This window comes from Candoia aspera, chromosome 1 (genome assembly GCF_035149785.1).
Source record: "Candoia aspera isolate rCanAsp1 chromosome 1, rCanAsp1.hap2, whole genome shotgun sequence".
Taxonomy (NCBI): Eukaryota; Metazoa; Chordata; class Lepidosauria; order Squamata; family Boidae; genus Candoia; species Candoia aspera.
Window position 1 is genome coordinate 131,892,794 of NC_086153.1, and position 17,776 is coordinate 131,910,569.

General features: G+C 39.4%; 1 protein-coding gene across 1 annotated transcript in view; it reads left to right on the top strand.

Annotated features, from left to right (window-relative positions):
• CSMD1 (CUB and Sushi multiple domains 1) overlaps positions 1-17,776 on the top strand; it is a 1,072,463-nt gene that overhangs the window by 791,875 nt on the left and 262,812 nt on the right. Inside the window, exons 15-17 of the mRNA XM_063298442.1 lie at positions 3,562-3,888; positions 5,083-5,277; positions 8,133-8,271. Of these exons, the coding sequence (XP_063154512.1) occupies positions 3,562-3,888; positions 5,083-5,277; positions 8,133-8,271 (661 nt within the window). The remainder of the gene's footprint in view (positions 1-3,561; positions 3,889-5,082; positions 5,278-8,132; positions 8,272-17,776) is intronic.

The window sequence follows — 17,776 nt, forward strand, 5'->3', positions numbered from 1 at the left end:
TAAAATTGTGTTTGCTATGATGTATTTTTGATAATCAAATTTCATTGTTTACATTAACTTTGGGCGCTATTAGATGGTAGCTTGTGCTGTCTCATAGAGGACTAAACTATCAGTCATACTTGATAGCCATGTTTTATGAGAGTTGCAGCATGACTAAGAGAGCAATGAAAGACAGCTTTCACTCTCCTGTCCATATTTATGAATTTCTTGGATGCACCTGATTGTTAGGACTTTTCATTATAGATATAGTTCATCAGCTGTCCTCAGGTCTAAACAGTGTAATACAATTCTTCTATGAATGCTGTAGCTGCATTCTTCTATGAATGACACAAGAGTAATGGCACTCAGTTTGTCCTTCAGCCAGCACATAAACATAACTTACACAAAGAAAACTTCAACATATATTCATAAGGTCATACCCAATGGCAGTAGTATCCATGAAGGATGTCAAAAAAGTCAAGATAGCAATAGCAACTGGGTGGTCAAAGTCCTACCCCTCTATATGTGTATGCATGTGACATTGGCTTACATACAAAAGGGAGAGGGATTCAATAGCCTGGTTGCAACCTCCATTTTTACTTTTTTTTTACCTTCCCCCTCAGATCCCACTGACCAATTGAGGTTCTCCACTGGCAGAAGACTGATTGTAGTCAAAGGTTCCATTAGTATAATGAAGATGATATTTTTCATTATTTTGTAATAGAGCTTCCCCTTTCCTCTACCGAAGGTTGTTTCCATAGTCAAGAAGTCTTTCAATGGAGGGACGTAAATGGATACACTCCATAATGATTATATACATCCTTTCTTTTTGGACCTTGGGATAACACTTCTTAGAAAAAAGGTTTTAGAAACTACAGGACAGAAATGAGATTTCTCTTTGAAAAAAACCCTTCTTTCCAGAAGTGAGTGTGTGTGTGTGTGTATGTGTGTGAACATGTGTGTGCTCTCATGCACAAATGTATATGTACACACATACATACACATGTTAAGAAAATAATTTTTTTGAGGTGTATGTTTGTGACTCAGAGGAGAATTTTTCTCTCAGTAGATACTTAGGAACATAATTAGATACCTTAATATGAAATTATTGTAAGAGGTATTTTATTTTATTTATTAAATGTACCACTGACAGCTAAAGTTTCTTGGCAGTTTACAATAAAACATATGAAGAGTATTCAAAGCAGAGATACAAATAAAAAACAATAAAAACAACGATTAAACCCAGCTATTAAAGTAAACAAGTAAAAACCCGTTTAAAAGTGAACAATGAGTTGAAGTCTCTCAGCTCAGCAGTGGGTTAATTCTAAGGAACCCTGATGGTTATATAGAAGGCTCGGTCCCAAATTACTGCAAAAGGTGACAACTGCAGATGAACCTCCTAAGATCACCTCAAAGAACTAATGTGGGGTGAGGCATATACAGTAGAAAGGAATATTCTTTCAAGTAGCTTGAACTTAAGCCATATAGGACTTCAAAGATAGTAACCAGCAATTTGCATTTCACCTGGAAGTAAAATAGCAGCCTATGCATGGCATGATCACTGAGATTTTCCAGAGACCAACCTGACTGCTCATTTCTGGACTAGAGCCAAAGCGGTCCTGCATAAAGTACTTTACAGTAATCAAGGTTGAAAGTTACTAGTTAGAATACCATAATTTCAAGGTCATTTTATTCCACAGTAAGACACTCTTGGCATACCTGTGGCACTTTTATTATCTCAGCATGTTGCCTGACCTGAGAAAACACTCCCAATCTGAGTAACTGCTGCTTCTGGGATTGTATGACCCCATTCATATCAGGCAGTGATCGCTCAAGTGTCTATATTTTGTCCCTCATCCAAGCCACTGCTGGCTACAGGCAGCCATTTAATTCTTTGGAATCCCCTTTACTGGAGATATTAGGAAAAAAAATGGTTGGGTGTCATCACCATCTGATAGTAAACCAGCATTAAATCTCCTGATGATTTCCTCCAGTGGAAATCCACTGGAACTTTAAGTGCCACCACCTAAAATCTGTTTGAGAGATAGGGATCAATTTATATTTCTAGATATCTCAGATGAACATATGGTCAGAGTTATTGAAAGACTCTGAGAGGTGAAGAGTTAAGTTCCCTGTGTTAGTCTCCAAATAAAAATAACAACCACAAACAAGGCTGACAAGACAATTTCAACCCTATATTTTGTGCTGAAACCAATTTGAAATATTTCAAGATAATCTGCTTTTTCCAGCACTGTCTTTAGTTGAGAAAACATCATCCTTCCAATCACTTACCCAACCCATCTCTAAGAGATCCAATATAGGCTTCTTTTTAAAAAGTGTAACAGTTCCCTCCTTTAAACAAAGGCATCCTGCCTACTCTCAGAGCAACACTTATGAAGTTAACTAAGACCCAGCGTTTTTCCCCTTGCATGTAACATCACAACATAAGCCATTAAATGGGCTTTATGCTGTGGTTTATTGGAGTAGATTGAACCTTCCTCCACCTTCATTCTAATTGTCTACTTTGTTACTTCAGCTCCCACAGTTCATCTGTATACACTGGGACTACATTTGAAACTAGCCGAAGAGAACACTTCAGAATGATTGTTTTGAATACCTAACAAGTACTCTATCCCATATACCAGTTAGGATAAAATGATTAGTAGGATCAGTTACTTACCCTTCTTATCCCTTGGGAGAATCTTTTTCACCCTTCTAGGAATTCACAGAAGTGAGATGTAGTGACTAATCCAACATTAACTGGATGGTAATCTGTCCATGACAGTGGGGATACCTGTGATATCCTCATTTATAGAATACTACCCTGATCACAAAAAAAATAAAATGTTCAGCTGTGTGACCTGCATCATGTATTGGTCCTGTGACCAATCAAGATAGGCCCTTAGTTTTTATGGCTTCTGTGGACTCCTGAGCTGCTCAAGAAAAAAACTCCAATGTGGATTTTGAAGAAAAACCAGCATGATGAACTTGAGGGAGATTCCAATACCAAATCCATTATCAGTTCATTCCAGGTTGGATTCCATGAGATACTAGGACAGGTAATATACGAATAGAAAACCCAGTCTATTCCTGATCTCAGGACTGAGATACATACATTCAGTATGAACCAACGCTCTAACAGGTGGCCTGGTAAGAGGGATGCTGTTCTTATGGATCATAGCCACTTAACCTTCTTACCCTTCCCTGGTAGATCGTGCCTATATCAGTACCCATCAACATAAGAAGGATTGGTTTCCTTACCCACAATCAAATTATTAATATCTTTGCTTTATTTTGAGCCAACCTGTTATTATAAAGGTCCAAGACCATGCTTTTGGAGGGCTGAGCTGAAACCATGCTACAAAACCAGAGAGCTGAATAGTGGAGAGCAGTTCTTCAGTGTATAATCTCACTTCCCCTATAGCTGACTGCTGGCTGGTTGACACCAAATTTTCTATTTCTTAGATTTCTAAACAGTATGGATATCATATCTTGAGATTCATTTACTTAGAAATAAGTCATGCTATAGAAAGTTTTGCCTTTTCATCATATAGATTGTTGATTTTCTTCTTCTTTTTGTAGTCTCATGTTTCTTCAACTTCACAACACCTTCAGGAATTATTCTTTCACCAAACTACCCTGAAGAATATGGAAACAACATGAATTGTGTATGGCTGATTATTTCAGAACCAGGGAGCAGGATACATCTTATTTTTAATGACTTTGATGTAGAGCCTCAATTTGATTATTTGACAGTGAAAGATGATGGGCTTTCTGACCTACCAGCTCTTGGTACTTTTTCGGGCAATGATGTACCTTCTCAAATTGCTAGCAATGGACACATAGTACGTCTTGAATTTCAATCAGATCATTCAACTACTGGAAGGGGATTCAATATAACCTACACTAGTAAGTACTCATTTTACTTTTCATACTAAATAAATACATAGGCATCATAGAGCTAAAATAAGTACTTCTAAGACTTCATTTTGGAGAGCTGATATATACTGTACATGCTTAATGCAGAGTCTGAAGCCACTAGGAAGTGATACTGCTCTATGTTGGCTGAATCATGCCAGTCACTTGAATTAATATTGCTAAGTATGTGTTAATTTAGATAAAAGCAATGTATTTCCTTTTAGAGAATTTAAATAATTTCCCCCCTATATCTTTGCTGTTAATGAAGAATTCTATTAGCAGGACCAATAATCCTGAGAAATATAACTGTGCAATCATTGACCTTACCTCTATTAAACATATATAAGTGTGTACTGTGGGTGTGGAGGAGATAGCTAGAGCATTCATTCATTCATTCATTCATTCATTCATTCATTCATTCATTCCATTGTCAGAACAATGGATACTTTTTTTTTTAACATACTTCTCCCAATTTTAGTGCTAAATGTCAATTTTTTCTCAATGCAACTAGCAGCTTCAGCTTGGTTCAGATATATCATCTATTATCATTGATGGCATCAAGTGTCTCGGAATTGTCATTATATTTGACCAAAAGTAGTTAAATCATCATAGCAAACATGAAAACCCAATGATAAATCAATGATATAAATTAGGTTTCCTGCCATGAGCACTGATGGTGAGCAGGAGGGGGCCCCTATCCAGGGGGAAAAACTCATGCGTAGTAGCGAGAATTTGAGCTGTCATTCAAAGAGACACAAAACAGACCCCCCTTGATTTTTAAGGGGTTTATCTGTATGGGTTTTATCACACTTCTTCAGTTTGTTAGGATTGATGTCCTGACTAGCAGGAATCACGCTGAGACAAGGAATAGGTCTGTAGTGTTTTATTACTGCTACATTAGACAGAAAATCCTAACAAACTGAAGAAGCGTGAGAAAACCCATACAGATAAACCCCAAAAGTCAAGGCAGGTCTGTTCTGTGTCTCTTTGAATGACAGCTCAAATTCACGCTACTACGCATGCATTTTCCCCCCTGGATAGGGGCCCCCTCCTGCTCACCATCAGTGCTCATGACATTCCTGTTCTGCTAAGAATGGGCTTATATGAATATAGTATATTGTAATATTAATCTATTTATTTAATTAATGAATTGGAATTGCCCATTTCTTTTCTTCTAAAATTTAGCATTTGGTCAAAATGAGTGCCATGATCCAGGAATCCCCATAAATGGAAGACGCTTTGGAGACAGATTCCTTCTGGGAAGTTCAGTTTCTTTTCATTGTGATGATGGCTTTGTGAAAACTCAGGGCTCAGAGACTATAACTTGTGTACTGCAGGATGGAAATGTAGTATGGAGTTCAACTGTTCCACGCTGTGAAGGTAGGGCTTTAATATGTCTTGATTATGGTCTTGAAAATTTTGTTTACACTAAGTTTACTAGTTTTACCCGAGACCTGGTAATTTGCCATTTGGTACTGTTATGCTTGATATCTGGGGCTGCTCTTGAAAATTCAGGAGCATATTGACTGGAACTGTGTATTATAACTGTATTATGTCAGTATTTCATAGTATACAGTGGTTTAATTGTTTCCAGATCCAGTTCAAAGTAGTTTTACCTATAAAATTAATGTTTGTGATAAAAGTATTGGAAGGTATACCTTTTCGAGTATGTTGTTACCTGAATTGTGAGAACATCATAGGCACCTGTTCCAAGTGCCCTCATAATCTGATATGCGATGGAACAGTGCTCAGCAGGTGGACTTCTCATTAGTTGCCCCCTGCTCCAGCTATGGAACACATTTTCAGGAAGTCTACTAACCCTTTGTATTTTCTTGGTCAATTTTAATTTTTTTAGTACATGTGCTTTGTTGTGATTCTAAATAATTTAATCTCTTTGATAATTATTTATTTAGTTATTTTTATTATGATGATCATTTTAGCTTTTGCTATTTTGCATTGATTTTAATATATTAATTTAAACTTCTACTTTTGATTGGACTAATAAAAAATTTGGATTTTGTTCCTTTTGTTATTGTGTATCAACTTGAGCACTAGTAATTACAGAGTGATGAATCAGCTTAAAATATATGCATATAAACATTTATTTTGATTTGTAACTGTCTTTTTTGTACTATTTTTGTTTGCTTTTTAATGATGAGCTATTTCATAATTCTCTGTTATTTCTCATTTTAAATCTTTGCTATTATATAAATAAGTAAACTGAGATTAAAACCACACAGCCTGACTCAGTTTTAAGAGATAGCTTGGATCATGTGTCCTTTTCCACATGCAAAGGTAGCTCAGTGAGAAAGCTTTTTAGATTCTTCTATTGAAAGGCAAGAGAAATTCCTATAAACAGAAATGATTGAACAGGTTTAGAATGATTGTTTATGGAAATACTTTACAGTCATACAAAATACTCTTTCACATTTAAGTTTACCATTTTTCCCCAAGATTTGATTTTATTGAAGTATAGCTCTTAAATGTAATGGATTAACTTGGTTGGAAGAGCTCTTTTTTATGACAGGCATTTGCCCCTCTTCTGGCAATTGGAAACTCAATTTCTAAAACCCATTCCCTCTAGGTAGCTGAAAAACAGTTTAGGGTGATTATGCTCGATTGACTAAAAGAAAGCTCTGAGTGAAACCAGAACATAGGCATTTCTCCAGTTTGGTTCCTATTTTTTTTTTTTTTTTTTAAGGAAGACAATGTAATCTTTAGTTCCATTTTCCCAATATTCTTCTAATGTCCAAAGCTATGTTCTAGGATGGTTATAACCCTTTTACAGCACTTACTACAATATGGTCAAAAGTCTATTTATTTGGCATGTTCTTTTAAATCAGTTTGAAAACAAATTTGTCTTTCAAGGAAGCAGAAGTAAATGTTGGGTATGAATCTCAAATACTCTGGGGGCTGAGGGCTGAATTCAGTGTTGTGGGATGCACTGAGATTGGTACTCAAAGCCAGAAAAAAACAGGCAAGATCAAAGAGGACTATGGATTAGGGCAGAGCAAAATGGGTGTATGGAAATGAATACTTAACAAAGCAAATAAAAGGATAAATATAATTATTTTGCCTCTTATTGTAGCCACTCAGATGCTTCCATGTAGTCTAGAAGAAAAACATGAAAGTCTTAATATATAGGAACATTTGGAGTTATATATGCTTTTTCTGCCCCTGTCATTTTTAAATTCTTAAGTCTGAAAATATATTACCATATACTGAGATATTTGAAAAAAGCACAGTTTAAAAGATAAATAATTCAGTCCAATATATTTCTGAGGATTAAATGATTGTTCAATGTTTTTTTTTTTAATTGCACCTTCTCCTAAATGCAAATGTTATAGAATAATTCAAAGGTTTCTTTTTCTGTTAGTGCCACACTAGAACACAACATTCCCAGTATAAATAGTACTGGCTGAACTTACATGGACATATTTGAACATATTAGACTGATGCAAGTTTAAAATCAAAATGAACTGAACGTTCATTGAGAGTTGTTCAATTATTAGTGCTAATATATGGATGGCCATCAGCACATCCTGATCTGTGATATATACAGTAATAAGATAATATAGAAAGTGGCATGAAAATGTGCGATTTTGTATAGATTTTTTTTTGAAAAATCACAGATCGATACGATAATAGGATGGAACAAAAATGACAAATTCCAAGAAACTGAATTTAACAGCAAAGTGACCACATATATAAGATAATCACATTTCATAGTCACAATGCACTTGTGATTGAGGAAAAATAGAGCAGGAGGATAGACTGATTGACTGTGTGGTTGGCTCAAGATCATTCTGCTGTCACCCTGAGCATGGACTTGACCAAGAATTTCGCTGTTACAGTTCCAACACTTATTTTACCTTACTCATAGTCAGTTGCAGTGCAGACAAATGTACTAAGACTGGGTGTGATAGTGAGGCAGGATTGATCAGGACATATCAAATTCATTGCGGACTATATGAAGCACCAGTGTTATATTGAATAGTAACATGTATTCATTTGATAACACAGGTTGTTTTTAAAGTGGGTGGTGTAGTCAGTGCTTAAGTATATTCTGCATTTAGTGTTTGTGAAAAGGAAAGAAGACTAGACAATACAGAGCCAAAGGATTGTCATCTAAATTGCAGCCTATAGTAAAATTTAGCCATAGAACACTTTAATTAAATATGAATGCATTTAGTTTAATTGGCACCTCAGTTTAGTTGTTGTTATTTTTCTTTCAGCACCATGTGGTGGCCACCTGACAGCATCTAATGGAATCATCTTGCCACCAGGATGGCCAGGGTACTACAAAGATTCATTAAACTGTGAATGGGTAATTGAAGCAAAGAAAGGGCATTCTATTAAGATCACCTTTGATAAGTGAGTAAAAAAATACTAGAAAATGCTTTGCAGTTGAATTTTACAGTTCTGTAGAGTGTCTACAATGTAGATGATTATATATAAATTGACAATTTTATTCTGTAAACAAAAAGTTACTTACAGGAATAATTTAAAAAAGAGATAGAAATATGGATTGTTCCAACTGATGGTATCCAAATAATCAATAAACTGTCTAAACTTTTATTATTATTATTATTGCTCACTTGTCTTTCATTTACCACATCTTATACCTCTCTTGATCTGGATGTGTTGACCAGTTTTATGTGGCTAGTGGCATTTCCTGCTTTGGTCAGTGTGTATGAATACAGAAGATGTAAACAGATTACATCTGAATCTCTTCACTATATACATATCATTTATATACATGTATATACACAACCCAAATAATTTGTTGACCCACTTACAGTGTGTTCATATGAATGGATGGAGCATAGCATGTGAGTTAGAGAAGATAGTCTCCATGATAATCCTTTTCTCTTTTTTCACACATGCAAACCTCACACCTTCATTCACATATCTCACACACATTATGCTTCCATTCATACATATGTAAAGTATTATAGTGTGAGTGGATGGACCAGGATATAGATATTTATTTATACACAGACACACACATATACATATGCATATGCATATATACATTGTGTGTGTGTGTGTGTCTGTATGTGAATGTGTCTGTATAAAAGAAAAATGTATCACACCCCTCTCCCCTGACATTCCCTCTTATTTACATTTCCCACCCATTAATTCAGTAAGTAGTAAAGAAAGAATTTAAATGACAGTTTGGGGGGTATTGGATGGGAAAAAGAACAGGTGGAAAGTCTTTTTGAAGGATGAAGATAAAAGTATGAATTTTTCTACTGCCAAGATACTATTTAAAGTATTCACATTTTGAACAGCAAAATTAGCTGCATTCAGTCTTGTAAATTATCATTTGGCAGTGCCTTGAGAACATTGATTTCCTGTTGTCTCCGTTCTCTGAAATTCTCTTCTCTTGACTAATGTGAAGAATCTCCTATGTTGGGTTTTTAACAGCTTTTAAAGATGTATGTTTGCTTCCCTGAATTTGCTTTTAATGTTTTCTGTATTGATCTATTTTATTTATTTTTTATCTCATTGTTTGGAAACTATGGGCATGAAAGAAAAAAGGAAGTGAAAGCAACTAAAGGGATAGTAAAATGTCTGCAAAGAAAGGAAATATGATTCCTATATGAAAATGGGTTAGAAAATGGATTGATCTCCCAGCACAATGAATGGAAAATGAACATTAGGCAAGAGGATGTAGAAGCTGCTTGGAACAAAGTTCAAAGAATGCTGCAGAATGTGTGGAGTTATGCTAATGGGAAGTATGCAAAAGATACTCTGTGAATGATAGACTAAAAGAGGAAAAATCATGTAAAAGAATGATGAAAAAAACTTAAATTGACAGAAAGATATTGTATACTCTATAGAGAGGAAAAGGTGGTTGCAAAGAATGTAGTCAAAGAACAAAAATCGTTAAAATTAAAAGAGGCAAACAAAATGCATAGGAATTTTGATGGGAATGGAAATGTGGATTAACAAGGAGTCTCCAGCAGAGTGAATGGAAATAAAAATATGAGAGCAATGGAATTAAATATGAGCGTAATGTCCCGACTTCCATAATTTTAGTTTAAATAGGGATATTTTAATAAATGATATGGAAAATAATCCTTGAGATGAGATCTTTTGCCACCTGTATTTATTTCCTGTAATCACCACTATTCACTACACACTTCTGCCAATGATAGACAAACTTCTTAAAGCCATCAGGAAAGAAGTTCATACTGTCTCTTCAATCAAGTTTTGGCAGTCATTTCCACTTCTTCATTTGAGTCAAACAGATGGCCACAAAGGTATTCCTTCAATTTTGGGAAAACGTGGAAGTCACATGGCACCAAATCTGGACTGTATGGTAGATAGGGTAAGACAGTGAGATCTAACTTTGCAATTGCTTCTTGGGTGGTTCATGAGGAATGAGGCTTAGCATTGTCATGTTGCAGCAAAATCTCCTCCTTGAAAGGAAGACATAATGCCACAAGAATGTTGATAGATGGTAAGGCTGCAAGTATAGATGATATAAGTGGAGAAATATTCAAATATGAGTGTGGATTGCTTATCGAATGACCATGCAACTTGTTTAACATGTATGTAAGGACTGCATTGGTGCCTGACAATTGAAAGAAAGTTGTTACTCTTTCCATATACAAAGGGAAAGTAGCTAGAGGAAATGCAAAAAGGACAGGGAGATTGACTTGTTAAGGTGTGCCTGGGAAGAAACTTTGTTATTATACATATTAGAAAAAGTTAATTTTCAGCCTTTCTAGTTGGGTCAGATACAGGGCACATTAGAAGATCAACTCATAAGTCATCTTGGTTTCATCAGCCAGAGGTGAGATGCCATTTTCCTTGGCATTGTCTCTTGGCATGCCTGTTTATAATGTTGAGCTCCTACATGTCTCCTAAGATAAGATAATAGTCTCTAGGAGCTGTTAGGGGTAAAGACCCTGCCAAAAGGCATCCTACCCTCACCATCTCTGCATGAAGATCTTCCTAATTACACATGTCAACTAAACTCAGAAAAAGACACCCCCCTCAAAAAAAAATCCTGCACAGGGATACGCACACACTGTAGGAGGGACACAGGAAGAGAGAAAGGCACATGCAGAAATGTAATAGTTGCTTGTCCTTGCACTCCATAGCTATGCTCATCTGGGTAAAATGCATATTGGTGTGGGAATAGAGCTTTAGGATTTATATATTGGTAGATGGTATGAAAGTTTTCTCATAGCAATTCTTTGTATTATTTCTATATTTTACTTTTGGGGAATATTTTGCATCCTTTTTTGTTAAATTCTCCCTGAAGAAGTAAAAGTTATCTTTTTCTTTTAAATGAACTGTTTCCTGAATATTCATCAGTGTAGATAGTGAGTAACAGGCTTACTGAAACTAGTAGTGACCAAGCTTCTCAGACCCACTGTAAACTTTTCACATGAAATAAGTTGTCTTGTGGAGAGGCTAATCCACAGAATAACCTATGCCTTAAGGCAACAATGTCAGGTGGCTCTTTGAGGGGTATATTGTTAATCCTTGAACTTGCAGTTTGATAGAATTCTGGTTGAAAGTTAGAAGAGGTAACGATGAGTAAAACTTTGGAAGTGCAGTTTCATGCAGACCATATTTCTGCTCTTCAGCAAGTCATTGAGACATGTGCGAATGTGAGAAAGTATATTGTACGTTTCTTGACTTAGAGAAAGCATATGAAAACGTGGATACATCTGAATTATGGGAAATGTTGTGCCAATATGAAAATGGAGGTTGTTTGCTCAATATCTTAGGAATAGCATGTCATGGAAACAAACATTTATGAGAATTAATGGGAGTGCTTAACAAATATTTCAGCAGTGAGCAGAGAGTAAAACAAGAATGTATGATTTTCCCTTGGTTCTCAATGCTGTCATGGATAAATGTATAAGGAATGCTTGTAATGATGTTAGAGTTGTGTTGGTTGAAGATGTGAATGCACATGCACTTTTGTATGCAGATTATTCAGTGTTGCTAGGTGACAATCCAAATGATTTGGAGCAAATTTTAGATTCGATGATACAATGGAGTAGGATTCCAAGAATTAATTTATCTAAACCAAGGTAGTTGTGTTTGACAGAAAAAAAAGAAGTAAATAATTGCAAATACTACATAAGCGCCCCCCCAAAAGTGCCATTGGTAGATTATTTATTAAAGATATTAAAAGGAATGAAAAAGAAAATTAAGACATGCAAAATGAAGCAGGTTGTTCCTGGTCCCTTATGAAGAATGAATGTTTGTCCAGAGAAGTGAAGATGGCTATGTGTAAGAGCTTGCTTCTGCCCTCTTTATGACATGGAAGGGAAAGTTGATAAGTCAGTTCAAGCAGGAGTGCTCTTCTAAATCAGATATGAGCACAAGGCCATTTGCCACTATCCTTCTTTGAGATCAAACAAATCAGTTCCATGATGGAGTTCCTGGAGGTGTCACTCCTTTAACAGCACAAACCCTTTTCTCACATTGAAGCCAAAAGGTTAAGGCTGTTGCACTGGAGAATGCTTTGTTTCTACATGAATGCTTTCAGTGATACCTTTGTGAACAGGAGGGGGGAAAGGCTTGAACAGAGAAACCACAGCAAAAGGTTTCTATTTTTCTAGTTCGAAAGGCTGTCAGATGAATCCACAATGTTTAGGCACAATTGGATTGTGTTTCACATCAGTCACAACTATGGGCAAGCCAGTTAGTAGAACTGGGCATATTCAATGCAGAAATAATAGTTGGAAAATAATTTCATACTCAGTCTTTTTTTGAATCTGGAAGTATTAGGCTAAAAAGTGCTCATTCCCAAGAGATGGGAAACTTGACTGGAACAAAAGAGAGAATGGTTCTTCTGATATCAAATTTGCTCTGCTGTTTTGTGTGACCCTGGAAAACTCAGAGTGCCTCTTCACCCGTTTTTCTACTTTTACTTGTTGCTGTAATGATTGCCTACTCTAATAGACTCAGACTCACAAGCAGGAACTTAATGATATCTGATTTATTAAAGAATAGTATGCAAATACAGAGAAAGCTGAGAATGAGCAAAAGCGCGCCAAATACAAACTAAAAAACCCTCAGCTCAAACATAATCCCTCCCCTCACCCTGCCGTTGCAAACTCCCCCCCCCCAGGTGCTGGTAACCATTTCTGCTGATGTCCTGGGAAAGGGACCTTGAACACACGAGATAACCCAAACACATTCCAATCCAGCTACTAACATATAACAATCCCACGAGATGGAATCTTCCTCCCCTCCCAGACGAAACACGCATCAGCCAAATGACATGCGAAACGTTACGATGTACCGGCAACATTGGAACGGTGAACATGACATACCGCCCCCCCCCCCCCGAAACATTAAGGAGCAGGTTTGAGAGGATAAGCTAGTTGAAAGCGGCGAACCAAAAGGAGATTGGACATCACGGGCAAACACCCATCCAGGGTGGGGAAAGTGCTTCCAGCGAATAAGGTACTGTAGAGTGCCACATGGTCGGCGAGAATCAAGGACCTCCTTCACCTCAAAATGTTGTTGCCTGTCAATCATGATCAGAGCAGGAGATGGGGGTTGTGGATGCCAGTGATCTGAGTGGTTGACAGGCTTGAGTAAGCTGCAATGAAAAACAGGATGTAAACGTTTCAGATTGTGTGGCAAATCCAGTCTAAACGTGACAGGGTTAACAACTCCAACAATGGGAAAAGGTCCAACAAACTTAGGAGCCAACTTCTTCGAGGGCTGAGGGGACTTAATGAACTTAGAGGAAAGGTAGACCTTATCACCAACTTTAAAAGCAGGTTGAAGGGCTCGTCGCTTATCAGCGTGCAGTTTATAGGCAGATTGGGCATCAGCCAACGCCTGTTGAATTACTGGCCACGAATCAGCCAGTTGAGCAGCCCAATCAGAAGCGGAGCAGGGCTGTGTGGAGGGTTGAGGCAACTCAAGAATGGGAACAAAGTGCCAAACACAGTATGGAAAGGGGTGTGCCCTGTACTCTGATGGATGGCGTTGTTATAAGCCACCTCAGCAAAAGGTAGCAGATCAACCCAATTGTCCTGCTGATAGTTGACAAATGCCCGCAAAAATTGCTCCAGGGTCGAATTAAGAGCCTCCGTAGATCCGTCAGTCTCAGGATGCGACGCAGTGGACAACGCCTGCTTGGTGCCCACCAGTTTCAAAAATGCCCTCCAAAATTGGGAAGTGAACTGTGTCCCATGGTCCGTGATCAAGCAGGAGGGGCTCCCGTGAATCCGGTAGATGTGGATTAGAAAAAGGCGGGCCAATTGCTGTGCAGACGGAATGGAAGCACATGGAATGAAATGGGCTTGCTTAGAAAAGTAGTCCTTTACCACCCAAATCACAGTCTTTCTCTGACTAGGAGGCAAATCCACAATGAAATCCATGGAAACCTCCTCCCAAGGATGGGAGGGGCTGGCCACCGGCTGCAGCAGCCCTTGCGGTTTGCCCCCCTTCCGTTTTGACATGGCACAGACAGGACAAGAAGCAACATAATTTTTTACATCACGTCTCAATGTGGGCCACCAAAATTGGCGGCGCACCAGATGCAAGGTTTTGACAAACCCAAAATGACCAGCCACTTTATCATCATGAGACCTAATCAAAATTTCCCTTCGCAAACTGTCAGGGACATAGAGGCGGTTTTGCTTCCAAGCGAAGCCTCTGTCAAATGTAACATTGTCTCTATTCGCTTGCAACCAAGTGTCAGATTTCAGCTCTAGCAGACACTGTTGTTGCAATTGCAAGGGAATTGGCGTCCTTCCTCCAGCCGGTGAAACCAAAGCTGGGGGCAGCTGTGCATGAGTCTGACTGCGTATGACAGCTTGCAACCCCAACTGGGGTGCTGTCCACACTGTACCCACAACGTCAGGTGCCTGGACCGAATCCTGGGGCAGGCGGGAAAGCGCATCAGCCAGGAAGTTTTTCTTGCCCGGAATGAACTTCAACTTAAAGTCAAAGCGACTGAAAAATTGACCCCAGCAGATCTGCTTAGGACTGAGCTTACGGGGTGTGCTGAGCGCTTCCAAATTTTTATGGTCAGTCCAAACCTCAAAAGGACATTTAGCCCCCTCTAAGAGGTGGTGCCATGCTGTAACGATTGCCTAATCCCAAATACTCAGTCTCACAAGCTCGGGCTTAAAGATAACTGATTTATTAAAGGAATAGTATGCAAATACAGAGAAAGCTGAGAATGAGCAAAAGCGCGCCAAATACAAACTTAAAAGCCTTGCCTGTAAGCAGTTCCGCCCCATCCCTCGTCAGGGCGCTCCCCCTCCCAGGTGCGAGAAGCCGTTAGACGCGCCTGGGAAAGTAACCTTGAGCAGGAGCGCAAACCCAAACACACATTCCAAGCCCTCAAAACAACAGAGAGTGAAGGAACGGAAAAACCCCGGGCGAAGGAACACGGAACAGAAAGGGACATGTGAAACGTTACAATGTTAACAGCACATTGAAATGAGAACATGACATATTGCCCCTCCAAAAAAAAATTATGGAGCAGGTTTGTCAGGGTAGGCAGAGTGGAATTGGGCTACGAGACGAGGGGAAAGCACGTCCGGAGCAGCAACCCATTCAGGATGAGGGAAATGTTTCCAGCGCACGAGGTATTGTAAAGTGGAGCGCTGGCGTCGGGAGTCGAGGATGGATGTCACCTCGAAGTGTTGCTGGTTGTCGATCATGAGGGGAGGTGGTGGAATGGGCTGCGGATGCCATCGGTCCGACGACAGGCAGGGTTTGAGTAAACTACAATGAAAAACAGGATGTAAACGTTTAAGGTTGTGAGGCAAATCAAGTTTAAACGTCACAGGGTTGAGTTGAGCAATAATTGGAAAAGGTCCGACAAATTTAGGGCCAAGTTTCTTAGAGGGCTGTGGGGACTTGATAAACTTAGTGGATAAGTAGACTTTATCCCCGACGGCATAGGATGGTTCCAGGGAACGCTTTGCATCGGCATGGCGTTTATAGGTAGTCTGGGCATGGAGGAGAGCCAGTTGAATATTAGACCATGAGTCCTTTAGAGAGTCCGCCCAGTCAGTAAGGGAGGCTGGTAGCGGTTGAGGATGAGGAAGTTCAGGAATAGGAACAAACTCACGTCCAAAAACTGTTTTAAAAGGAACTTGACCAGTGGTTTGATGAACGGCATTGTTGTAAGCGACCTCAGCAAATGGGAGTAAGTCGACCCAATTGTCCTGTTGGTAGTTAACAAACGCCCTGAGGTACTGTTCCAGTGTGGAATTAACCGCCTCTGTAGATCCGTCCGTTTCCGGATGCCAGGCGGTGGAAAGTGATTGTTTTGTACCCAAAAGTTTCAAAAATGCCCGCCAAAATTGTGACGTAAATTGTGTGCCTCTGTCGCTCACCAAACGGGCGGGGATACCGTGGAGGCGGTACACGTGGGTGAGGAAGAGGCGTGCCAGCTGTTGTGCGGTGGGGATAGACGCGCATGGGATAAAGTGGGCTTGTTTGGAGAAAAAGTCTTTAACCACCCAAATGACAGTTTTGCGTTGACTAGGGGGTAGATCAACGATGAAGTCCATGGAAATGTCCTGCCAAGGGACAGATGGGGTGGCAACGGGTTGAAGGAGACCTTGGGGTTTGCCTGGTTTGCGCTTGATCGCAGCACATACAGGGCACGCAGTCACATATGCCTTCAGGTCTTTGAGTAAAGTTGGCCACCAGAATTGCCGGCGAACAAGGTGCAAAGTTTTTACGTAGCCAAAATGTCCAGCCAGCTTGTCATCGTGGCAGCGCTGGAGTATGGTTTTTCGCATAGCATCGGGTACATAAAGGCGATCGTTGCGCCAGGCAAGATCGTCGGTGAAAGTTAAAATGTGTCTATTGGTTTGTAACCAAGTATCTGTTTTAAGGTGGGAAAGCAACTGTTGTTGCAAATCGGAGGGAATTGACAAGGGCGGCGAGCGGCTGGAAGGCAGAGCGGCTGGAGGCTGCGTTGATTGCGCTCGGGTCTGGCTGCGCGTCACTGCTGCCAAACTTAATTGTTTGTCGGTCCAGACGGTGCCTTGGACCGTTGGCCCTGGGCCAGCATCTTGGGGTCTGCGCGAGAGTGCATCAGCTAAAAAGTTTTTCTTGCCTGGTATAAATTTAAGGGTGAAGTCGAAGCGGCTGAAAAACTCAGCCCAGCGCAGCTGTTTGGGACTGAGTTTTCGACTGGTGCTTAGAGCTTCCAGGTTTTTATGGTCAGTCCAGACTTCAAAAGGGTTTGAAGTGCCTTCCAATAGGTGTCGCCATGTTTCTAAAGCCGTTTTTACAGCAAAAGCCTCTTTTTCCCAAACGTGCCATCTTCTCTCTGTTTCAGTGAATTTGCGAGAGAGGTAGGCACAGGGTTTTAAAGCACCGGATTGGTCAGATTGTAACAAAATTGCTCCTATGGAGAAGTCAGAAGCATCGACTTGTACAACGAAGGGTTTAGAGGGGTTTGGATGCTGTAAAATTGGTTCTGTGGTAAAGATTTGTTTGAGCGCTTCGAACGCTTGCTGACAGGCTGGAGTCCATTTAAGGAGCGCGCCTGGGTTCTTGGAACGTCGCGTATCCCCCTGTCCTTTAGTTTTTAACAGTTCAGTAAGGGGGAGGGCGATTTCTGCAAAATTTTGGGCGAATGCCCGATAGAAATTAGAGAATCCAAGGAAACTTTGTAATTGTCTCCTGGTACGGGGAGGCTCCCATGCCACAATAGCCTCTACTTTTGCAGGGTCCATTTCAATGCCCTGCGCTGAAATTCGATAGCCTAGGTAATCAATTTGTGACTGATGAAATGCACATTTTGACAGTTTTGCGTATAACTCTGCTTTTTTCAATTTAGCCAATACCTGACGCACCAAGTGGATATGTTCTGACATGGTTTCAGTATAAATCAATACATCATCCAAATATA